Raw genomic sequence first — 24045 nt, 5'->3', positions numbered from 1 at the left:
CTCAGGGTGCCAGTGGCGATACGGTTGGCTGAGTCAAGGCCAAGCATCGTGCCTGCTGTACTGTCGCTCTGGACCCTCCGATTAAAACAAAGACCCACCTTGGCAGGCTCGGGGGACCGTTTGTGGGGCCGGGAATCGGACCCAGGCTGGCTGCATGCAAGGCAAGTGCCCTGTGCCCTGCACTGTCACTCTAGCCCCTCGGATGAAAGAATATTTACTTGGGGGGCCACACCCAGCGATGCTCAGGGCTTGTTCCTAGGTCTGCACTCGGAATCGCTCCGGACGGTGGCTGTGGGACCACCTGGTGTGCCAAGACTCAGACCCAGGTGGCAGGCGCCCACCTGCTGGGCTGTAGTTCTAGCCCCTCAGGTCAAAAGAAGGTTAAAGTGCAGTGAGTTTCCAGGTCGGGGGGCGGTGACTGGGTGGGGTGGGTGGGGAGATCTGTCCCCGCAGCTCCGGCCTGTGCACGGGGCCCGGTGAGCGGAGTCCTCTGTAGCCAGAAGCTTCCTTAGGATTTCGCTGGGGGAACTTTGCCGACATCTACTTCTTCCCTTTGGCTGCTGTGTAGTTTAGGCAGCCCAGAGGTCCCGCACCGCCACACCGCCATGTGGGAGACGCCCTGCCACTGCGGGGGCGGGGGGCGGGGAGGGGCGCTGTCCGCTGTCCGGAGCTGCTGAGCAGCTGTGGTCACAGTCTTGTCAGGAAAAGGGCAGTGAGGCTGGGCAGTGGGGCTCCGTCCCCTGGTAGGTCACTCTCCCAGACATCCAGTAAACTGAGACAAAGTCACCGGAAGCGTTCTGTGGAACAGGGTGGTGGGACCACTGAGAGGCAGAGCTGCTGCCTGGACACACACACACACCGAGAGCCACTGCCTGGGCATACACACACTGAAGCCACGGAGAGCCGCTGCCTGGACACACACTGAGCCACGGAGAACCACTGCCAGGATACAGACACACACACACACACACACACACACACACACACTGAAGCCACAGAGAACCACTTCCTGGACACACACACACACACACACACACACTGAAGCCACAGAGAACCACTTCCTGGACACACACACACACACACACACACTGAAGCCACAGAGAACCACTTCCTGGACACACACACACACACACACACACAGCCCTGTAGAGCCATTGCCCGGGCACACACTGAGAGCCAGGGAGAGCCACTGTCTGGACACACACACACACACACACACACACACACTGAGAGCCAGGGAGAGCCACTGTCTAGACACATACACACACACACACACACTGAGAGCCAGGGAGAGCCACTGTCTGGACACACACACACACACACACACACTGAGAGCCAGGGAGAGCCACTGTCTAGACACATACACACACACACACACACACACACACACACACTGAGAGCCAGGGAGAGCCACTGTCTGGACACACACACACACACACACACTGAGAGCCAGGGAGAGCCACTGTCTGGACACACACACACACAGCCACGGACAGCCACTGCCTGGGCGTGCAGACAGCCCTGGAGAGCCACTGCCTGGACACACTGAGGGCCACGGGAGCAGGGACGGCTGTTTCTGGGTGGCACGAAAGTGAAGCAAAGTTGAGGGCAGGACAGTCCACTTGTCACCGCAGCCACAGCCCCTGAGATCGGCCACCTGGGCCCAGGAGGCTCGTCCCTCCGTGCTGGAGCCCAGTTCCACCTGGCCCGTGTGCATGGAAGGGCGGGGCGTGTGCATGTGCCTGTCTGTGAGGTGTGTGCTGCCCCGTGTGTGGGACCTGTGTGGGGGTGTGTGAGGTCAGGCACATCTGCCTCCCGAGCAGCCGGGCCCCGGTCACCGGTCACCGCGCCGGGCCCTGCGAGGAGAGGACAGCAGCGTGGGCAGAGGCGACTCCCCGTACCTGCCGCGGGTCGCCCCATCTGAGAGGGGCTTATTCTCGCTCCCCTGGGCAGCTGGGCCCAGACGTGCTCCCATGGAACAGTCTAGAAAGGGGAGCGAGACCCTCGTGGGGCTGACAGTTGCCTGCTGGGACAGGCCAGCACATGCAGGGATGGCAGGACCCCGGGCTCAGGGACTGACAGTCACAGCCACACAGGCCTGGGGCCAGCGACAGACTGGGACCAGGACCAGGAAGTGGACCCCCGCCCTGGGGGCGGGAAGATCTCGCAAGTACCTGTAAGAGTCACTGCGAAGCTGAGTGTGTGACCCAGGGGTCTCGGGGGGAGGAGGGCGGAGAGGGGGGACAGGTCGAGGTGCTCCGTGGCGTTTGGGGGCCCCCGGCCCCATGGAGCCTTGCCCGTGCTGCCCACTGCACTGACCCCACGCGGAGCATCTGTGACTGGCCCCAGGACCCTGTTCTGTGAGGTGGGGCGGAGGGCGGGACGTGAGTCCAGCACTGTCTCCCCGCCACGCCTCGGGGCCGCTGGACATGGGCTGTCCACGCAGGAAAGTGGGGCGCGGCCTCAGGCTCCACGGTCATTCACCCTCACGCAGGCTGGAAACGTTGAGGGGTGACCGAGGCCCACAGCTCCGGCGTGCGGCCAGTTGAGCACGTCACGGGCGCGTCCCGGGACTCCCAGCACCTCTGTGACCCCCACAGAAGGACTGGTGCTCGCGGTTCCCGGGGGCGTCGGGAGCACCTGCGGCCTCTGACCTCCCCGGCTGTGTGGCCGGGTGGACGCCCGGCCTTCCTCGGTTCCCGCGTCCCCAGGTGGGCCTGGCTCCCGGCTAGCCGCAGCCACTGCCTCAAACCACCTCACCGGCCCCGGGAGGCCCCGCCCAGCCACCCCGCCCCCTGTCAGCCCACAGGGGCCTTTGGATTCCTTTGAGGGTCTGTCTCGATGACCGGTCCAGGCGGTCTCTTCGTCACTTTCTCCCCTTCGTCCGTCCCTCTGTCTCTGAGCCGCTCGACACAGCGGCTTCACCCTGTGGGGCAGATCTGCCTCCTCGGCCCTGGGGCGGTTCCTGGGAGTTCACTGACTTCATGGGGCTTGTCTGGGGGCCATAACAGGTGATGCTCAAGGCTGACTCCTGGCTCTGTGCTCAGGGTTGACTCCTGGCTCGATGCTCAGGGCTGACTCCTGGCTCAGTGCTCAGGGCTCACTCCTGCTGGGCTCGGGACCCTCTGCAGTGCCGAGCCCGCTGTGTGCCTGCGGCGTCTTCACCTCTGTCCTGTCCCACTTTCCCGAGGCTCCTGCCTGCATCCCCAGCTTTCACCAAGGGCCGAGGGCCGTCCCCCCTCCTGGCCTCAGACCCGCCTGGGGCCTCGGCAGCCTGAGTTTCCCTCTCACACAAGCCCGACAGCCCTCTCAGCTTTCCTCCGAGCAACCTCAGGAAACTGAGCAAAGGGACAGGGGAAGCCAGGGGCGGGCTCTGCGAGGGCCGGCGGCCACTGAGATACAGAGCCCCGAGCAGCCCCGCCTGCACAGAGGTGCTGCTGAGGAGGTGGAGGCCCTCCCGGCTCCTGGGGGGGGGGGTCCCGCAGGCTTCCGCCGCTTCCCTTTTGGCTACACCTGTAGCGCCCAAGGCTTCTCCGGCCGGCTCTGCACGTTCGGGGAGCACTGGGGCGGAGGGTGCCGAGATGGGGATCCAACTCAGGCAGCTGCCCGCAGGCACACGCCCTCCCCCTGCCCTGCCTGCTGTCTCCGGCGGGTGAGGGAGGGCCGCGAGGTTGGGACCCACTGACTCCCACCCAGGGCAGCTGGGTGTGGGGTGCCGGGGGTGGGCACGCTCCCTCCAGAGAGGCCACAAGGCCCCCCTGCATTGGGGTGTCCCCACGGCCCTCAGGGCTGGCTCCAGCCGGGCTGCCGGAACCCCCCTGCCCTCTCTCTCGAGCGTGACAGAGGATTCCTGGGCCTCGGGGTCCCGAGACTGGCCTGGAGACGGGGAGTCCCCTGTGCAGCTCCCGTGGCAGCGCCGCCCGCCAGGAGCCAGCCCTGGGCGCCACCGTCAGCCAGTGTCGGTGTAAGCACAGGCCGGGTCCTGCCTGGTGTCCAGGCTCTGCCCCGCCCTGTGTGACCCCGCTCGTCCTGCCCCACACGGAGCCCTGCTCTTAGGGCACTCGTCTGTTTTATCCTGGCTCCAGTAGAGGCTGGAAAACAGCCCAGAAGATCCCATCGGTGAGTTCTGATTCTGCGGGATGGAGCTTGGACTCGGTGTCGCTAGTGCTCCGCCCCCCCAGGCGCTTCTCTCCCCCCACCTTCCTCCGCCTGCCCCTCCTCTCTCCGTCCGCCAGAAGACTGTTTCAGGGCACTACTCCTGGCGCTGTGCTCAGGGGACCGCAGGGGCTGGGCTGTCAGATCAAACCCTGGTCAGCCGCTGCAAGGCAGAAGCCCTGCCCGCCATGCTGCCGCCTGGCCAGGTGGAAGGAGAGGAGGTCTCTGGAGTAACCGGGCAGGGGCTGGAGCGATAGGAGGGGGTTGGCACATGGCCAACCTGAGTTCCATTCCCCGGCAGCCCATGTGGTCCCCGAGCACCGCCGGGTAATTCCTGAGCGCAGAGCCAGGAGGAGCCCCTGGGCATCGCCGGGTGTGACTAAAAGGAAAGAAACAAACCATCGGGCAGCAAGTGGGCAAACATCTCTGCTGTTGCTCTGGGTAACGTGTGCCCCTGGCAGACGCGGCTTGTTCTCTGCCACATTTTATACCTTCCCGGGAGGCAGCACTGGGCAGTGAGTGCCCCAACAGCTAATAAACGTCTGTGTGCGCGGTGTGGTGGTCCGTGAGAGCAAGCACCGCCTTGGGAACGTGGAGTTTACGAGTTGGGCTCGATCCTGGGCATCCCACAGGGTCCCCTGAGCACTGCCAGGCGTGATTCCTGAGTGCAGAGCCAGGAGGAACCCTTGAGCATCGCTGGATTTGGCCCAGAAGCCAAAGGAAAAAAATTAAAATAAAAAAACCCTGTTTCCATTAATGGTGGATATTGGAAAAAGAGTAACGATTCAAAAAGGCAACTATTTATTGTTGCTTGCTTTCTCTGAGGGAATTCGCACAAGTCTGTCAGTGAGTCAAGCTGAGCCCCTGGAGGGACAGACCTTAGAGGCAAGCTAAAACCTGTGGCCGTCGGGAGCCCGTGTGCCCGGCAGGCGCCAACACCGTTACACTGAGCAAGTGCCCGAGAGCAGAGGCCGGAACAGGAAACTGCGCATCCAGGAAAACGGAGTCCTGACACTCGCCTGCATGTGGGTGACACGGGAGCATCACGCGGTGTGAACGCGCGTGAGGGCGAGGGACACAACAACCCCTCGCTGCGGGCTATAAACAAGACCAACGTAACGTGTAAGACCCGGGACAGCAGAAACGACCAGGGCACCGCTGCCACGGGCTGTGGGGACGCAGTTAGGTTAGAGGGACACGGACAGTGAGAGCCGGGCAGATCACTCTGCACAGGGCTGATGCCGGAAGAAGGGACACACGTGATGACCTTCCAGTAACAGTCCGCAGAGTACAGGGCCTGAAGGGGGAGGGCAGGGAGGGAGGGAGAGAGGGGGAGAGGGAAAGTGCCTCCCGCTGGAGGTGGCGGCAGGACCCTGGGGACAGGGTGGCAGGCAGGTGGTGGACACTGCCCGGGCTCAGTCCCCAGCTGTGCGTTTCCCGGAGTTGGACCTGAGGCCGAGTCTCAACAGTCTCATCCTTACCTGGGTGGGGGCCACACCCGGCGGTGCTCAGGGGCGGCTCGTGGTGGCCCCGTGGGATGCCAAGGGTCAGCTCCCGGTCAGAGGGCCGGGAGGCTGTGGGTGGATGGTGCCCATCCCTCCCGGGCACGGGCAGATCTGGGCTGCGCTGCTGCCCCCTGCTGGCGGGGCCGCGTCACAGCAACCAAGTTCCCTGGGAGCACTTCCCGGGGGACCCTCATTCTTGGGCTCCAGGGAGTGGGGCGGGGGCGGGAGGGCCTGAGCCAGGGAGGCTAGTTCAGGAGCACATGTTCTGATTCCGCTTACACTGTCGTGGGGCCACGGCCGGTGGGGCTCAGGGCTCACTCCCGGTGGTCTCAGGGGACCACAGGGGCTGCCAGGGACTGAGCCCAGGCTGGCGTGCGCGAGGCTGGCACCAGGGCTGTGGATCCGACCCAATACCGTCCTTCTCTCAGTTCTGCTCGCCCAACTTCAGCGCCTGTCCGCACCTCCACGCCCTGCGAGCGTCCCACTCGGGGGCCACTCGTGCTCCCCTCGATGCTCGTGTGGCCAGCAGCAGTGCCGGTACTTGGTGCCCGCCAGGCTGAGCTGACCCGGGACCGACGCCCCAGGCCGCTGCCCGCTGGGGCTCTGCCAATGCCCACCCCTCCCTGCAGACGGCACATCACCTCCAGAGCGTGGAATCGGGATTCTGCCGGCTTCTCCCTCTAAGTGTGACAGAGGACCGTTCACCCTCTGACCCTCTAAACACACGGGTATGATCTGTGACGTGACGGTGCGTCCAGAGGCTACGGGGACACGGTCCCGCCTCACACCGCCCCCAGGGCCCCCTCCCAACCATGGCACACACGACCATACATGTGTGCACCTTCCCTGCACGCCCCTCGACACCAGCCCAGCTGGAGCACTTGGGAGAGAGCATCACACCCCGGTGGCGGGACAAGCGGGACCTGGAGCCTGTGGGCAGGGAGGGCACCTGCCTGCGCCAGGCTGAGGGCTTGGCCGCCACAGGCCCCGAGCACTGCTGGGCACGGAGCAAGAACCCGGTCCCCCAAGAAGAACAGACGGCAGCAGTGAGCACGAGCCTTTATTCAACGTGGGGGGCCGAGGGCGCTGGTCTGCTCAGGTACAGTTTCAAATCTTCACCAATTTTTAATACAAAAATCAGAAGAGTAAAAATTCATTACAATATCTGCACAGTGAAGTCACTAGTTACTAAACAAAGCTAATCTCTAGAAAACCATAAACGTAGCCGTTTTATTGAGTCAAAATTCTCCATTAAATGGACATAGTGGTATAGATTTTAAAGCAGAAAACCTGGAAAAAGCAAACGAGGAAGAGAAGAGGCGCTCGGACGCGAGTGGCCGCGCGCTGGGGGGGAAGGGGGGTCGGCGCAGGAGGAACCGTCGGACACGCTGGCCGGGGCTGGAGTGTGGGGTCAGCACCACGGGCAGGGCCAGGAGCCGGGCAGTGAGCTCCCCGGGGGTGGTCGGGCTGCACCCGGACAGCCCAGCGCGGGGTCTGGAGTGCTCCTTCCTCCGTGCTCACCGTCCCCGCACAGTGCGAGCGGTGACTGCAGGTGTCCCGGGCGCCCACTGGGCACCTGACCGCCCCCTCCCACGCCTGCCAGGACCCGCCCAGAGCTAAGCGGCGAGAGCGCGGCGGCGTGCCGGGCCGGGCCGGGGCGGGGCGGGGCGCTAGGAGCTCAGGTCCAGCTGCATGGTGCCCAGGACGGCACTGTCGTAGCGCTCAGCCACGCGCACGGAGCACGAGTGCTCCAGGGCGCTGCTGACCTCGGGGATGCTCTCGGCGGTGTCCCCGAAGCCATGGTAGTGTCCATAGTGCAGACTGTCCCCCAGCTCGTCCACCCAGGAGGGCCTGCTGGCCACGCAGCTGCTGGGGCTCCCGTTCAGGTGCAGGGTGCCACAGTGCTCGGGGCTCCCGCCCGGGGCCCGCCCGGGCTCCTCGCGCCCGCACCCCCCGGGGCCACTGCCGGGAGCGTCTGCGCCCAGGGCGGCGCGCCTGCTGTCCGTCCCGGTGCGCGGCGGCGTGCAGGGGAAGTCCGAGTGTCCACTGAGGCCGCGTCCGCTGGGCACGCTGCCGGACACGAAGCTAGCGTGCCTCCCATCTGCAGCGAGAAACACACCTGTCACTAGGCAGAAGCGCACGGCAGCCCGGGGCGGCACGCCTGTGCGGGGGACACGCCGGGAGAGCAGGTCCAGGAAGCTGCTTCCAGAAGGACGAGGCCGGGCAAGTGCACACACGCGGGGTCTCCGCAGTCGCGAGCACAGCCCCTCCTGGACGGCCCCCGCCCTCCCCCACCCGGGGCCCCTGCAGTCCTGCAAACTGCCTGAGAACAGCTTCTACACGTTCGCTCGAGGACCACACGGCTGAGCACTGAGTCCTTCAGGGCAGGGGTTTAGTACTACTCGGGGGGCAGCTGCACGACAGCTTTTCTCTCATGTTCTGGAGTTTGGGCCGCACTAGCTGTGCTCAGGGGGCCCTTCTGGCTGGGCTCCAGGGACCCATATGGTGCAAGGGAAGGGGCCTGGTCAGCTGTGTGCCTGGCACACGCTTCACCCCTGCATGGTCTTTCCAGTCCCTACACAACAGGTTTCAGTTAAAATCGAACGCAGGCAACACTACGAGAAGTGAGCCTGAAGTGAAATGACAAGGAGCGAAGTTACGTTCTGAGAATCATTTGCTTTTCCTGGGGGTGGGGACGGGGTGGCCACACCTGGCGGTGCTCAGGGGACCATATGGGGTGTGGGGAATCAAACCCAGTTGGCCAAGTGCAAGGCAAGCGCCCTCCCCACTGTGCTACTGCTCCGGCCCTACATTTCCTTTGCTCAAAGGGGAAAAAAAGGTGTGACCAGCTTTTCCTGGCGGGGAAGCCGCCACACTGCAACCCAGTGACCAAAGCAAGTAGCTGGTGAAGCGAAGACAGGGCTGGCCCTTGGCTGCAGCCACCGGCGGCACCAAGGCCGTCGAGCGTGACCCTCTCACGGCCCTCTCGGCACACTTGCGCCGGGCCCACCCGTGCCCCCGGCCCACCCAGGTCCCGCTCAAGGCCCGGAGTGACCTGCCCGCAGGGCCAGGGAAAGTGTGACGGACAGCAGCCATCCCCGCCCTTCCCCAGCTGCGGGACAGGGACCCCCGCAGCTGCGGCCTGAGTGCTCGGGAAGCCCCCCCACTTCGTCCCATCACCGGGCCACGAGAGGCTCTAAGCTTCTGGGAAGATGCACAGCTGTGAGAATTCTCTCATCCTCAGTGAAGAATTTAGCGTAAAACCGTAACGGTGCTTTGTAAAGCAGTGACATATCTAAGGCTGAGAGCTCGCGGACGACGCCAGGACAGTCCCCGGCCGCCGGCAGCGCTGCAGCTTGAAGCCACCTACACGCTATAGGCAGCTTGTCCTGGACACGGCCGCTCCGAGTGCCCGGGCAGTGCCCAGTGTCCACGGCCGGTTGTCCTTACAAGTTCCTAGCATCGGCCATTCAGCATCATCCGCCCAAAGGGCTTATGTCGGGACCAAGGCGACGCCTCGTCGGGACCGAGCAAGGCACAGACTGAGCAGGAGCGTCAAACCGGGGCAGGAGATTGCACTTATGTATCTCTCATCTCTGCAGGATGCACCACAGAGGGCTGGCTCGCCTACGGCCGGGCCGGGCCGGGCTAGAAGTAGCACGCGTACTGGTTCCGGCAGCGGCAGGGGGTCTGCATGGCCGACACCGTATAGATCTCTAGCTCTCGGGGTCCCGCGGGAGCCCCCGGCTGCGGGCGGCTGTCTTCAGCCACGGGGCTGCCGCTGCAGTTAACGGGACACTGTCCGCTCCCACCTGTTACGGCCGTGAGCTCTCGGTCGACGAGCATTCTGTCGGCGTCATCGTCCGGCTCGCCGCTGACCGCCGGCAGGGAGCAGTCGGGACTGTGGGCTGCACAGAGCACAGGCGTGAGGCTCCGCACACGCGCGCGCACACACGCCCCAGCCCTGCCTCTCCACAGCTGCCAAGGGCCCACGCCCTCCCCCCACCCCGGGGTCCAGGCCAGGGGGGCAGGACTCGGCCGCAGGGCCCGCGCCAACATGGCCAACGCTCCCAGGCAGCAGTCAGGGCAACGCCGCACCCCTGCTACACCTAAGGGGCCCCTCAGGCAGCTGGGTGGACGGCAGGCAGTGGAACCAGCCGCAAATGTCTGCCCCGAAGGCCACGTCACCCTAGTCCAGTCCCGCCCCACCAACAGCGACCACGCGCATGGGGACGGCGATGGCCCAGGCAGGAGCAGGAGGCAGCAGGGAGGGCCTCGCTGCACGCACGCAGCCAGCTGAGGCTCAACCCGCCCCCCCCCCCCCCCGCATCCCATCTGGTCCTCGAGCCCCCAGGAGTAATTCCTGAGTGCTGAGCAGGTGTGGCTCCAAACAAACCCAGGGAACTGCTTCCCTAGCAACGGGCGGCTTGACCGAGCCCACGTAGCTCTCCGGGGACTGTGCTCCTGGCTCGGGCCAGGCCTTCTGGGAAGGTGTCATGGGGGTGGGATTGGTGTTGGGGTATTAAATGTAATAAATTACTATAAACAACTTTATAAAAATTCAAAAAAAATTGCCCTTGTGTATACATCCTATGAGTCTCTGGGTTAAGTCTGTACGATTAAACTTTATTTTCTATTTTTTTGCTTTTTGGGTCACACCCAGAGATGCTCAAGGGTTACTCCAGGCTGCACATTCAGGAATTAATCCTGGCTGTACATGGAAACATATGGGATGCTGTGAATCGAACCCGGGTTGGCAGCATGCAAGGCAAACGCCCTCCCCGCTGTGCTACCGCTCCAGCCCCTGACTAAACTTTGGAATTAATATATTCATTGTGAAAAAGTGATGAACCCCCAAAGACCAGAAAGATGAGGGGAACGAAATTATAAGTACGGGTCCAAAGAACAGCAGGACGCTTGCCTGACTCGAGTTTGATCCCCGGCGACCCCTATGGTCCCCCGAGCAGTCAGGAGTGATCCCCGAGTGCCGAGCCAGGAGGAAGCCCTGAGCATCCCCGGGTGTGACCCAAAAGGCAAAAACAAAAACAAAACACAAAAAAACCACAAAAGAACCAACCAAACAGAAAAAGCACGAGTAACCTGGGGTCACTCGCGCTGCCCCTGCCACCAGCCTCCTGCCTGGCAGCTGCTCCCACTAGGGTGCTCACGGACCTCCCCTCCATGAGGGCTGAGGCTCACCCTAACCCCGTACCCCGCCCTGGCCCTGCCGCCCGCTGCTCACCGCCGGTCCTGGCTTTCTTGGCTCCAAAGGCCTCCGTCTCGTCCAGGCGTCTCTTGCGCGGCCCTGCGGCGGTGTGGCCGCCGTTCAAGGCGCCGTTCCTGTAGGGCCGGCTCAGGTGACAGTTCTGCAGGTTCAAGAGAAACTGGGCACATTCGTGGAAACCCTGGGCTCCAGCAATGTCTGCTGCCGTCAAGCCACTGGCGTTTCTCAGGCTGCACGACACAAAACACGCAGTTACCCCCCGTCCGCGGCGGCGCGGCGCTGCTCCACTCCTGACTAGCTAGCGGGTGGGGAGCGCGGCGGCCCGGAGCCGGCCTGAGTTACAGGCCTGGCCCTGCGCGCTCGCGCGGCGGCTGACTCTCTCCCGCCATCCGGCTGCGCGGGCCCTGGGAGACGGCAGTGCACACGCCGGTCCACGCGCTCTAGCGAGGGCGTCTTCTGTCTAACTCCCCAGGCCGTCCGCGCGCGGGTCTGAAGGACTAAGTCTGGGCCAGCTTCAGACCCGGCTGCACTGGGGTCTGAGGTCTCTGCGCGGCCAATCCCCCGGGCCCCCAGCTCAGGCGAGACCGTGAGGGACGGACACGCCGGGGATTGTCCATGGCATTCACAAGGGCTTCCGGAGACAGAGGCTTACCGAGGGCCAGAGCGTTAGCGCGTGACACAGTGAGTGGAGACTCAGCGGTCCCGATTAAAGGGCGCGTCAGAGGCCGGAGGGCGGACAGCCTGGGCTCGGGGCTGGCCGTGCGAGGGAGGCGCTATGGCATCGTGGGGCAGCTGAGCGGATGTTTCCTGTGAAAAGCCTCCCGGTAAGGTCTGAGGAGCCGCCGAGGCCCGAGGCCCGGCCCGGCCGACATCCCTGAAGGTGCAGCCAGAGACCGGGCGGAGGGGGCGGAGGGGGCGGAGGCCGGGGTCCGGGCGGCGGGAGACCAGCAGAGCTGCCCCCACCCCGGCCGCCCGCCACACCCCGAACCGCCGAGCACCCAGGCGCCCACACCTCGAGGGCAGCTACAGAAGCGGGGCGCCAGGAGCCTCGCGGCACTGCCGGCCCAGCCCGAGGGCGGCCCATCTCTCCAGGCCAGCCCGCCACGACGGCCGAGCCCAGCCTGGGGTGCTGAGATGCAAAACAAAGGCAGGGTGACCGGGCGGCCACCAGCCACTGCCCCGCAGGGCCACTCCCCCCACGGTGCCTACGTCCAGTCTGGGCCCACTGGGCTCCCAGGCTGCTGGGGACTGTGGTTCCAGAAGTCCGGGTCGCCCCCGTCCCTGAGCTCTGGGATGTTCTGGGATGTTCTGGGGTGCGGCTCCGGGGAAGCCGGCATACGGGCGGGTGACGTACACCAACCACCGGGCTTTGTGCACAGACGTGAAGTTCAGTTATGGATGCGTGATTCACCGATGGGAAATCTCTCTAGACTGTCCGGAAACACCTCCGCTACCCCGGGACGAGACTGGGAAAGGGAACTGCCTCCAGACACTAAAGGAAGAGAAGTGCAACTGAGCCAAGACTGCGAAGCTCCCGGAGGCGGGAAGGCCCATCCTGACAACCCTCCCACCGGGCTGGCGCTGCAACGCACACGCCGCCCCCCCCCCCCAGCCTGGCCTCGGGCCCCCAGACCCCCGCTCTGGGTCAGGGCTGGGCCTGGAGGGCGAGCACGCGCGGGCCCCCAGCACACGGCCCTTCTCGCTCTGGGAAAGCCAGGACCTGGGGCAAGTTCTCACAAAGCAAAGAGGAGGAGCGCCACCAGGCCCCAGCCTCCGGGGGGCGCCAGTCACACCGGCCACGCCGAGAGCTAGGAGACTAGGCCGACCCAGCTGGGCGCCCGACCACCCCCACTCCCACTCTGGTCTCCGCCAACGTGCGGCAGACGAGCGAGACCGAACCAGCTCCCTCCCGCGCCCCCGGCGCCCCCACCTGCTCCTCCCAGCTCAGTCCAGCTCCCGGGGTCATCTGAGGGAGCGGGCGGCAGGGCTGTGAGGGGGTCTCTGCGCTGGCTCCGCCTTAAGAGCCCCCCCGAAAACCACTTTTTACACAGCAGACACCACTGGCGCCACGCCTAGCTCAGCCGACCGGACCGTGAGTCGAGGAGCCCAGAGGGCCTGTCTGCTACTGTGGACGGGCTGCCTGGGGCCAGCGCGCGTGTCCACGGAGCCGCCCGGGCCCAGCCTGTGAAAGGCTCCGGCCGACGCTGTCTGGGGGACGAGGGGCGTGTCCGCCCGAGAGGCTCCCGGGGCTGCCCCGTGTGCCGACACTCCCGAGGGTCCACTCACAGTGTCACAGCACGCTGCCGAGAAGCCGCTGCAACCACAAGCGGGCCTGTTTTGTCTTTCTCAGTGAAGAAAGCACGCATCAGGAAATGAGCATCGTAAGGACCCAGAGTCTGATCTGACGCCCACAGGGCCTCGGATTCAGGGCAGCAGAAGTTTGTTAATGCCATGTGACAATTGAACCACGCTCTCCAGGACTAGGGCTTCTGTTAAGGCTCTGCTCTCCACGGAGCTGAGGTTAGTGACAGGTGACAGGTCGCTACGGTACATTAGGGGGCGAGCATGCACGTCTAGTCTCTACCTGAGCTCCTAGATTAGCAGGAACACCAATCACCGCAACAAATACCTCAACAGCTCGGCCCACGGAGAGAGGTGGCCACGGTGACCCCTCAGAGCCGAGAGGCCGCGCCGGCCGTTCAGCCGTTCCTACAGGGAATGCTCTCCCCCTCTCTACGGTAACTTGGGAAACCAAGTCAATTCGAATTATGTAGCTGGAAAACATTGACACGTGTCGTTTCTATAGGTTCAGAGTCTTCTGTGTGATTTAAAACGGGCAGTGGTTCATGAGACAGGAAACGCAAAGAAGGGATCACAGAGCAGTTACAGATACATACACACAGGAGGGAGCCGGGGGGGCCAGGGGCCGCGGCCTGCATGCCACGACACACCACGACACGGCCGTCACCGTCACCATGTCTGAGCGTGGAGCCAGCTCCAGTGAGTCAAGATTGCAATAAGAGTTTAACAGTATGGACTAAAACCATGAACTCACGATTCTCGTTACTTTAAAATTTGGTATGCTGTATTTCAAATACATTAGTAACTATTCCTAGATGGAAATAAGCAAATACAGGGAATCATTAAAAAAAAATTAAAACATGACCATACGTCCATTTGTACAGATAGAACATTAGCAAACATCTAAAATTTTTTTTTTTGGGGGGGGGCAGCGGGGAATGTTTAACATCTGGCATCCAAACGCTTAATTAGGGAAATTTTCTTAAACATTTTCTTCCAGTAACAATAGAAAATATTTTAAAAAATTTCTACCTGAAAAGTTTGGTGCCAAGTTTTCAATTCAAGCTCAACATTTTTGAGGACAGTTTTACCTTGCAAATGAGGCTCACAAATATTTGCCTATATTAAAATCTAAGTCCATCATTCAATGAGTCTCATGAAATTCTTAATATTTTCCCACTATAATTCAGCAAGGGAAAATGTGCATATCCAGAAACCACCGGTTTTACTTGAAAGCTCTCCTGACAGATGCCGGTGCAGACACCTGCCGGGAGACAGGACACAGGCTGTCGTGAGAAGCAATGCCAGCTCCGGAGGGCCTGGTCAACACCACAGCCACTGCAGGGTGCCTGCCCCAGTAGGGGGAGCGAGGGGGTGACCCCGAGCAACCCAGGGGGACAGAGGGCCGGTAGGTCCCAGAGGGAATCTGCATGACGTTTGCCAAGGGCAAAAGTTGCAAAAGGAATCTGACACTAAACAGGCACCTCTCAGGGACCCACCTGGAAACCCGGTTCCAGTCAGGACCTGTGGGTGAGTGCGCCGGGGGGGGGGGGGGGGGGGGTCCTGAAGAGTCAGTCAGGACCGCTGAGGGCTCAGCAATTCTCAAACAATCTCGAGAAACGGCCTCAGCCCGCAGCTGCTCTGAGCAGGGCGGGGTCAAGGTGTCCGGGAAGGGCTGGCGGAAGGAGGCCAGGAAGGGCCCTTTGCCAGCAAGGGGGGGAGGGGGTTGGCCAGTCCTTTATTCCTACCGAGAGGCATTTTTTAAAAAGCTGTTTTAGAACTTAACACGAAAACATTTTCTACTTTACCTCTCCAGAACGACAGACAAAACAACCAAAATTGCTTTGTGTCAAATACTAAGAAAATCCAAGGTTCAAAATCTGCACCCGACAGTGTCAGTAGCGGAGAAAGCGTCTCATGACCAGCAAGTTCCCAGCAGGTTTTCCTGAAACTAGGCGAAGACTGAATCTCATACCATTACTTATTCAATCACTGAAAAGACAAAGGAGGCCTGCTGTGTGCCCAGGGCTTCTCCCCTGCAGCCCCGTGGCAGACAGGCTGACGGGCCGAGGACAGATGGGCCGCATCTCTCAGGCCCTCTTAAGTACACATACTTTTAGACTGCACACAGCACCGGTGTTTATATCCAGTGGTTTTAATTTGTAGATGAGGAAAAACAAGCAAATCATAACAAATGGCATACAAGCCAGGAACTAACCCTCACATGAAAAAGAAAACTTGGCACCAAAAGTTAAAGTGTAAAACAAGAGAAGGAAAGAAACAAACTGTCAACATACTCACGTGCGTGCTAGAAAAGGCAACAGCAGTGTTAAGTCAAGCCTTACCCTTGGGCGCCTACAGTGGCCTGAGCTACGCCACACACCGGCCTGGCCCTACCAGTGACCCAGAGAGCCGTGGCTTAAAGACGCCGGCCACTGATGGAACAGGCGGAGGGACAGCAGGGCAGGGACGAACCACTCGGCTAATCACCAGCTCTTGACGGTCCTGCCGCAGAGCCGGCCTGTTCCCGGGTGGGGGACTCAGATCGGTTCCCCACAATTACAGCGTGTCACATAAAGAATGAATAATCGGGTCCATTCTGAGCCCGAAAAATAGGGGTAAACTCTCCCCCCCTTGATCTGAAATACAAAGGTGCCCGAGGTGCTGGGGCTACACTTGCCTGAGGAGCAGCCCTAGAGGCACCAGGTGGGACTGAGCTAAGTGCCACCACCTGGGGTCCAAACTGCCGAGGACTGGCACACCGGATGCGGCCAGCGGGGAAAGGGGGAGTGTCAAGAAGCAGTGGACAACAGAGATTCTCGGCCAAGCTGACATTTTACCTAGAGGTTCAAGACTAAACCGTCAGCAGACAGCAGCAGCGACACTGGCTACAGGCGTGCCCCTCCAGCCTAGGACTGAGACCCTAAGGAGGGCTTTGGGCCTGGCAGTACCAGCCAGGGAGTCACCACGGGGCTTGGTCTTGCGAGAGGACAGAGTGGCACGGGGCCCTGCTCGGTCCCACGGGGCGGGAAAGAGACTCGGGGTCCCGGAACCCAGGGCAGGACTGTGACTCAAGGCTCTCATGCTAGGACCTATTGAAAAAAGGACATAGTGACAGGTTTTTTTTTTTATCGGCTCAAAGGGTTAAGCTATCCGTTAAAATGAATAAAACTAACAGTAAAATAAAATGTTCTGGACCAACTAGAGTTATTGTTTAGAAAAAGAAGGCATTAGAAAGGTAACTATTCATCGTTTCAATAAATGATAAGCACTTTAATCATTTTATGACTCATAATTAAAGCTTCTGTGCTGTGAAAACTACATCTGTAATTCTGCTTTAGATAAGTCCACTGAGAATCACCTCAGCGGCGTCAAGACCGTATACTACACATTCGTACCAGCAATCGTGTTTACGTTACCTTGATCATAACTACATGGGAAGCCACGGTCCCCTGCAATGTAACGGTTATACAGGTCACTGGATGCGATGCAGCCCGTGCCTCGGCAGTGGACGATCCCAGCCCGCACGGAGGACTGACCTCCACACTGACCCCTGAGCCGGCCGCGAGGACCCGCCCGTGTAGGGGCTTGCCCAGGGTCTAGTTTCAGGAAGGCAATGTGGAACCCAGGCAGTGGCAAAAGCAGCCGGCCGGACCGAGTCTGCACCTTGGCCAAAGTCTGGTCTCGACATTCCCGACGGGGGCCAGTGGCCTGTGATGGCGTCTGAGGGACTATTCAAGGCACCCAGTGGCTCTAAGGCGCGGCCGGGCACACAGTATTGGGCCGCTGCACAGCTCTACGGCTCACATGCAACATTCTGGGGAAAAACATCCGTTTTGTTAATACTGTGAACTGCAGAAGAAAAAAAATTTATCATATAAATCTGAAAGTTGATACAAATGAATTTAGCATCTAAAACAGACATGGGCACCACACCTGGCGACCAACTTGCTGTGCTGAGATCACATTCTGAGATTACTCAGTTTAAAATGTGAACATCGCTCGAGCAAACCGTAAATAACTTGTCGCTGAGCACTGGGCGCCAACCAGGACACGCGAACCCGATGGCGCCCGACCCCAGGCTGGGGGGGCGTGGGGGACTGCTCTCTAGATCTCTCTTTCTCGAGGAGTTTACATCGTTAGCAGCCAGAAAGCCCCGGCGTCTGACGCCACGTCCCTAATCCTCACGTCTGCCAGAGGCTGAGGACAGACTCGGCCAGCTCTGCGGCCTCCGGACCGGCCACCCGCGTTCCCAGCCCAGAGAGCACTCAGGGCTTATGAGGGGCCCACCTGGAGGTGGTCAGGGGCCACCCCCCACTCACGCCTGGACACAGCCCACACCCCCAGCTCTGGGGGGAACCCCAGCGACACTTACTCGATCCGAGCCCCGCTGGCCGCGAGGGCCCCCACGCAGTCCAGGCTCCCGGAGCGAGCGGCCTTGTGGACCGGAGTCTCGCCCTCACAGTCCTGGAACCAGAACACAGCACACACCTCAGCCAACCCCAGCCGGCCAGAGGGAAGTGTCAGCCCTGCCCGGTGGGAGGTGGGAAAGGCCACAGGACTCCCCCCAGGGACAGAGCGGGCAGCGGCTTGGAAATGGTACGGGCCAGGTCTTGGCCTGAACGTGCCGTGACAACCTCAAGTGGATCAGCCCCCGGGAAGTTCGAATCAGAGAGGAACAAGGCCAGGCAAGAGTGACCAGTGGGGACGCTGGTGCCGCCGGGCCCGGCTGTCCTCTCCGACAGAGAATCAGGCCCACAGACTCCAGGAGGTGGCCGGGCTCAGGGTCGGGAGAGCAGAAAGCTGTCCCCAAGGGTCACTCAGGGCCAGGCGCTGTGGGGGAAATCCCTCTGGAGACTTGAGCCGGGCCGCGGGACAGGGGCGGCCTGGCAGGCAAACAGCGGTAAGACAGACGCAGGAGGCGTTTCTGCCTAACCCCGGCCGGCTGAGCTGCACCAGCTCGGGCAGCGCCGGGAGTGAAGGGGCACAGGAGGGGCTGGAGGATCCATTCACCAAGCCGGGAAAACGCGCGGGTGTTTGAAGAAACGAGGACTAGTGCCTCTCCTGAACTCGGGCTTGCAAGTAAAACCCACCCCAACCCCCAGAAAAGCGGCAGGAAGTAAAATCCTACATGAGTGCCAGGAGAGGTGCCACAGAGGTGGGACAGAGAGGGGCTGGAAAGCCCCTCGTGTGTGTGTGTGGGGGGGGGCACCAAGCCTCATTGCGGGGAAGAGCGGAAGCTTTTCAAGGGTGGCACATCTGGGGCCAGCGGCTCGCGTTGCAAAAATACCTAACGGCTAGGAACATGATTCCAGAACAGCCGTTGCCCAACTCTGACGAATCAAATGGAGAGCCGCCAGAATCGACAGATGAGTCACCTTGAATTCCAACAAAGGAAAAAGCCTCGTTTGTAATCGAGTCACAGAACCTAAAGGCAGCCGCCAGGGCCAGCAACACCCGGCAGGGGCTGGAAGGCTGGAAACACGGCAACCACGGCATCAAAGCACCTTCCCTACCAACCGCCCTTCCCTGCGGGACAGCCCGGGCGCCCCGGGGCGCGGGAAGGAGCCGGCGCTGCCGGGGCTGGAAACAAAGTAGCGGTCACGCCGGGTTGACTGGGGCTGGAAACAAAGTAGCGCTTACGCTGGGCCGGTGAGGCCAGACACCAGCCCGGCCAGACAGGCTCTGTGCGCGCAAGGGGAAGCGCGGACCACTTAAGGCCACGGCGTCCAGGGTGGGGGCTGAGGACACGCAGCGCAGGTGACCACGGATGGCATGGCCGGCCAGGGAAAACCCACCCGCAAACCCCGGGGGCTTTCCCAGCGTCCTGCCCGCCCCGCCCCGGCCGGGACGGTCCCGGCGGCCACTCACCGGCTGGTCAATGCTGGCTCCAGCCTGGATCAGCCACAGCAGGCACTGGGGGTGGCCCCCGAACGCAGCGATGTGTGCCGGGGTCTGGGCATAGCGCGAGGTGGACGTGTCCAGCGTGGCCCCGGCCTGCACCAGCTGGACCAAGCACTCCAGCTGCGGGACGGGCGGGAGGGAGGCGTAAGGGGCGCGTCCGGGCCCCGCGGACGCCCGAGCATCGCGGAGATGACAGGGGGCAGCCCGGAGGAGGCGCGTGGGGTAGTGCCCGGCCTGGTTCGGGTCCTCCCGGCTCGGGCCCGGGCGTGGGACCGCACAACGCGCCCGTTGGGAAGCGCCGCACGTGCGCCGGCTCGGGGCGCCCGCCGCTTCCGCCCCGCCTTCCCGGCAGCCCCCGCGCCGCGAACATGGCGCCTTAAAGCGCCCGCGCCCACCTTGCCGAAGTGCGCGGCCCAGTGCACGGGCGTCCAGCCGTAGAAGGAGTCTTCAGCGGCCAGGTGGGCGCGCGGCGCCTGTCGCAGCAGCGAGCAGAGCGCGGCCACGTCCCCGTCGCGGCAGGCGCGGTGCAGCGGGAAGCGCAGCGACAGCAGCTCCTCGCTGGAGAAGCCCGCCTCCACGCCCGAGCCCGGCCCCGCCGCCGACATGGTCTGGGCCGAGAGGACGCGCCGCGAGGACCCGCGAGGCCGCCGCCGCCGCCCGAGCACAAAGAAGCCAGAGCAGCGCCGCCGCCACCGCGTCCCGCCGGCTGCCGAGCGAAGCGCGCACGGGGCCGGGGCGGGGCCGGGGCGGGGCCTGCGCGGGCGCCGGGGGCGGGGCCTGCGCGGGCGCCGGGGCGGGGCCGGGGCTGGGGCGGGGCCTGAGTGGCCGCGCGGAAGCCGGGGCGGGGCCGAGGGCGGGGCCTCAGGGGGCGGAGCCTGCGCGCCGGCTCCAGCCCGGGCCCTGCGGGCTGGGGGCGGGGCGGGGCCGGGGCGGGGCCAGGCCAGGCTGGTGGGCGTGGTTGCGGCGGTCCCTGCTGGCCCGCGCTGCCCGGCCGGGACCCGGGGCCGCTGTGGGCGGGAGCCGTGGACTGCACCCTGCGGGGCGCGCAGGCGCGGCCCGGGCTGCTGAGTGCCCAGCTCCTCTGTCCAAGGGCCCGGAGCGGCCCCCAGATGCGACTGTTTTCTAAGGTGGACATCGCCGATTTCGTGATTGGGAGTGGCCGCTGCTAGAGCGGCGACTTCCTCCCCGCCCTTCCTTATACTTGATTTCTCTCGGGTATATTTGAGGAAATTATTTTTTATTAAAAAAACCCTCGATCAAGGGTTGGCCCGCTGGAGGGGCTGCTTTACTTGGGGTGGCCGCGGTTGGGTCCCCTGCGCTCCGCGGACCCCAGAGCACCCCCGCAGTGAGAGCTGGGGAGAAGGGGCGGAGAAGCCTCAACGTCTGCCCCTTGGCGGCTGCTCCCAGCCCCCGTTTTAAACATTCCTGCAAATTCCAAGCCTAGGGAAGTTCACGATTTCCAGACCATGAATTCTGCCCCAGGCCCTGGGCTCGCAGGCCAAGGGGAAGGGGGCAGTTCCTGGGCATTCGGTGAAACAGAGAACACCGGGGCCTTCAGTAGACAGTCCCCCGCAAAGCCGGAAGGAAGGTCGTCCCCTTAGCGACGTGAACAGCCCTAAATTAACCGGCCAGCTCTGAAAGCTAGTGGGGCCCTCTGAGGCTTTGCCTAGGAAGTCGCATGAAGACCCAGGTTGCCTCTGAGAACCCGGAGAATGAGCCGTACTTAACTCAGTCCTGTGCAGAGTACTTCCCCTTCCGGGGTTTCTCTTCTACTTTCCAGTAAACTTTGCTATTTTCTACTCTTGGTCTGAGCATCTTTATTACCCCATTTTCATTCTTGCAAATACTGACCAACTTGGGGACCACAGGTAGACACAGAAACGGGCGGTCACCGCTCCTGCATCCCCGCAACTGCGCTTGGCCCCCGGGAAATGCCCGGCATGGGCGAGGCTGGTGCTGTCTGAGCACCTCAGTGGCTCACCTGTCCGTGGCACTTGCAGCCGGCACAGGACCAGTCGCCGTGAGGGCTCAGGTCTGGGTGGGGACCTGCTCTTCGCCAGTCTGTGCCCAGCTCCTGCAGGGCTGACAGCTCCCCGCACAGGAAGAGTTTCAGGAGGGGCCAACAGTGAACCGTGAGGGGAGGAGGTGTGTGTTCGAGCAGAAGGAAGAGCTGCCGAGGCCTGACAGGCCTTTGCAGAGTAGCAGAACTCTCCCCAGCTGTTCCCGGAAGCCCCCTTGCCAGGGTCTGTCCACGTCAGACCCTCGACTCTGGACCGTCTTTGGGTTTGGGGTTTGGGTCACACCTGAGGTGCTCAGGGCTAACTCCTTGCTTTGCGCACAGGAACCTCTCTTGGGGGGGCTATTTCTCTCTCTCTCTCTCTCTCTCTCTCTCTCTCTCTCTCTCTCTCTTGCTTTTTGGGTTACACCCAGTGATGCTCAGAGGCTCTGCCCTCAGGAATGACTCCTGGCGGTGCTCAGGAGACCCTACGGGAAGTTGGGAATCAAACCCCCATGTGCGAGGCAAACGCCCTCCCTGCTGTGCTATGGCTCCAGCCCCAGGCTTTTTTCTCTTGAAGGAATCAGTCACAACTTTTAGTTTCTTGTTTAAACTCCTTTTCTAAGGGTGGGGCCCACCCCTCTCCAGGCAGACCTCACCTCTGCATCTCAAAGGGGTTTAGTCCTGGCCCTGGGGCTCCCGCAGGGTCTTTTGGTCACATCTCAGTTTTGTAACAAGGAGAAATTTTTGCCCAAGGCGTGACCTTAGTTATAAACTGTTGCGGAACCGCAAGCTTCACTGAGGAGCTCAGCCTAGAGTCCAGGCGGCCAAGCACAAAGCTGGGGAGGGGGAGGGGCAGAGCACTCGATCCCGAGCACTGGGGCCTGGGGAGGCATGGGAGGACCAGAAGTAGGCCAAAGGCCTGCCAAGGAGCTGCTCTCTGTCGGGGCAGGCAAGAGAGCACTTTCTCTGGTCCTTCAAGCAATGGCGTTTCCTGGGTCCCAAAGATAGAAATGCCCACGTCCGTCGGGGCCAGCTCTGAGGGTTTCCTGGCCGCAGCAGGACACTGTGTGCTGGGCAGCCCCCCTCAGCCAGGTTCCGAGCACGAGATCGGATGCAGAGATGGACACGGAGATGCACTGAACAGGCCCTAGGACAAGGTGTGGCCTCTGGCCAGCTTCGAGTAAGCCTCGGAATCAGACCTACTTTCCAACCCACTGAGACTGTTTTTTTTTTTTTAACCCGAGGAGTTTACTTGGCAGGCCTAGGAAACTAAAGTAGGTTATAGTGATAGAAAACTTTCTCAATTAAGATGGTTTTTTTCTGATTTCTTTTTAGGGTGACTCGGACTGGGGGCTGGAGCGATAGCACAGCGGGGAGGGCATTTGCCTGGCACGCGGTCGACCCAGGTTCGATTCCCAGCATCCCGTATGGTCCCCTGAGCACCACCAGGGGGGATTCCTGAGTGCAGAGCCAGGAGTAATCCCTGTGCATCGCCAGGTGTGACACAAAAAGCAAAAAAAAAAAAAATCTAAGATGAGATTCCCGAGCCCCACAGTGGTTCAGCGGCGCGAAGCCCACCCCCCTCTGCCACTCCTGGGCTCTTCCAGGGTACCCGTGAGAAGGGCGGAGCCTCAGGAGACACCAACGACTAGGCCCCTCCCTCTGGCAGCAGTTAGAGAAATTGGTTTTGTTTATTTTTTTGCTTTTTGGGTCACACCCCACCCAGGTCGGCTGTGCACAAGGCAAGCCCCTCCCTGCTGTGCCTGCTCTGGCACACACCGGGAGAAATTGTGTAAAAGCCATTCGGGACTTCTGGGATCAACTCAGCACAGCCCGACTGGCTGGCTCTGGGCTCTGGGCTCACCCCCTCCAAGGCCCTGCTCGCTCTCCCCTTCCTCCCTCCCTCCTCCCTCCCTCCCTCCCTCCCTCCCTCCCTCCCTCCCTCCCTCCTTCCTCACTCCCTCCCTTCCTCCCTCCCTCCCTCTTTCCCTCCCTCCTTCCCTCACTCTCTCCCTCCCTCTCCCCCTCTCCCACTCCCTCTCCCCCTCTCCCCCCCTCCTTCTGTCTGGAGCCGGTGCCTGAGGCAGAGGGTGGGCCCCTGTCTCGGCTATCCCACTCCCAACGTTACCGGCCAGAGTAACTCCCTCCCCTCATTGTGCCTCTCTGTGCACACACTGGGCGTGGGGTCCGAGTGGGATCTGCAGCGAGGGGCCCAGAGTGACGGTCCCCAGCACTGCGAGGAGCACTGTGCTGTGCTCGCTGAGACAGCCATGCAGATGCGCGGCCGGCTGAGGTTTGTGTGGGGACCGAGCGTGTCCCCTCGTCTCTCGAGGCGAGTCAGTGGTGGCACTGCATCTTCAGAGGCATCGCGGTCTCTCCTAGCTGCTGCCTGTTTGACTGGAGAAGCCCATTTCACTGCATGGGGAGATGGGAGCCAGGGGCAGAGCCCAGAACCTTCTCTCTGCACGGGGCCTGGTTTCCGTTCAAGGTTTCCAACCTTTCAGGATGGATGGCACCTAGTTTCCTGGGGGATGGGCAGGGGGCGGGACAGAAACACGTCCCACTGCGGAAGGGGTGGGGGACACGTCCCGCTGGGGGTGGGGGAGACACGCCCTCCCTCCTGGGGGGGTCCCATCCTTCTGGGCAGGCCCGGAGACCCCATCCTCTTGTGGTGAGCCCTGCCGCCTTGTCTGTCTTCGGGAGGTCTGCGGGCCCTGCTTTAGGCGTGGTGTCTGCTTGGCAGGCCATACGGGTGAGGAAAACTCGGTCAGAGGTTCTGGATGCTTCTCGGCCGCGCCTGGGTGAGAGGACAGAGCCGAGGCAGGTGCCCTGGTCTGAGGCCCGGCTGGAGCCTGCGGGCGCGAGGGCCGGTCCTGGCACGCACACGTCTTTTCTGTTTTCTTTTTGGCTTCCCCCGGCCGTGCTTGGGAGGTTGCTCCTGGCTCTGCATTCAGGGA

General features: G+C 62.3%; 1 protein-coding gene across 1 annotated transcript; it reads right to left on the bottom strand.

Annotated features, from left to right (window-relative positions):
- Nucleotides 1–6705: 6705 nt before the first annotated feature.
- Nucleotides 6706–19823, bottom strand: ANKRD10 (ankyrin repeat domain 10). Its single transcript, XM_004621470.2, has 6 exons — nt 19485–19823; nt 19057–19209; nt 17561–17652; nt 10903–11114; nt 9473–9568; nt 6706–7761 (listed from the first exon to the last, which is right to left on the bottom strand). The coding sequence occupies exons 1-6, from the start codon at nt 19692–19694 to the stop codon at nt 7331–7333; spliced, it is 1194 nt and encodes a 397-aa protein (XP_004621527.1). The 5' UTR covers nt 19695–19823; the 3' UTR covers nt 6706–7330.
- Nucleotides 19824–24045: the final 4222 nt, after the last annotated feature.

Source organism: Sorex araneus, chromosome 1 (assembly GCF_027595985.1).
Source record: "Sorex araneus isolate mSorAra2 chromosome 1, mSorAra2.pri, whole genome shotgun sequence".
Lineage (NCBI taxonomy): Eukaryota > Metazoa > Chordata > Mammalia > Eulipotyphla > Soricidae > Sorex > Sorex araneus.
This window is presented reverse-complemented; position numbering and strand designations above follow the sequence as displayed.

Coding starts and splice junctions, on each gene's coding strand:
- ANKRD10 (XM_004621470.2), bottom strand. CDS start 19,694: ATGTCGGCGGCGGGGCCGGGCTCGGGCGTGGAGGCGGGCTTCTCCAGC. Junction 11,115..17,560: donor GCCAGCGGGGCTCGGATCGA/GTAAGTGTCGCT, acceptor TGTGTCGTGCAG/CCTGAGAAACGCCAGTGGCT. Junction 7,762..9,472: donor AGAGCTCACGGCCGTAACAG/GTGGGAGCGGAC, acceptor TTCTCGCTGCAG/ATGGGAGGCACGCTAGCTTC.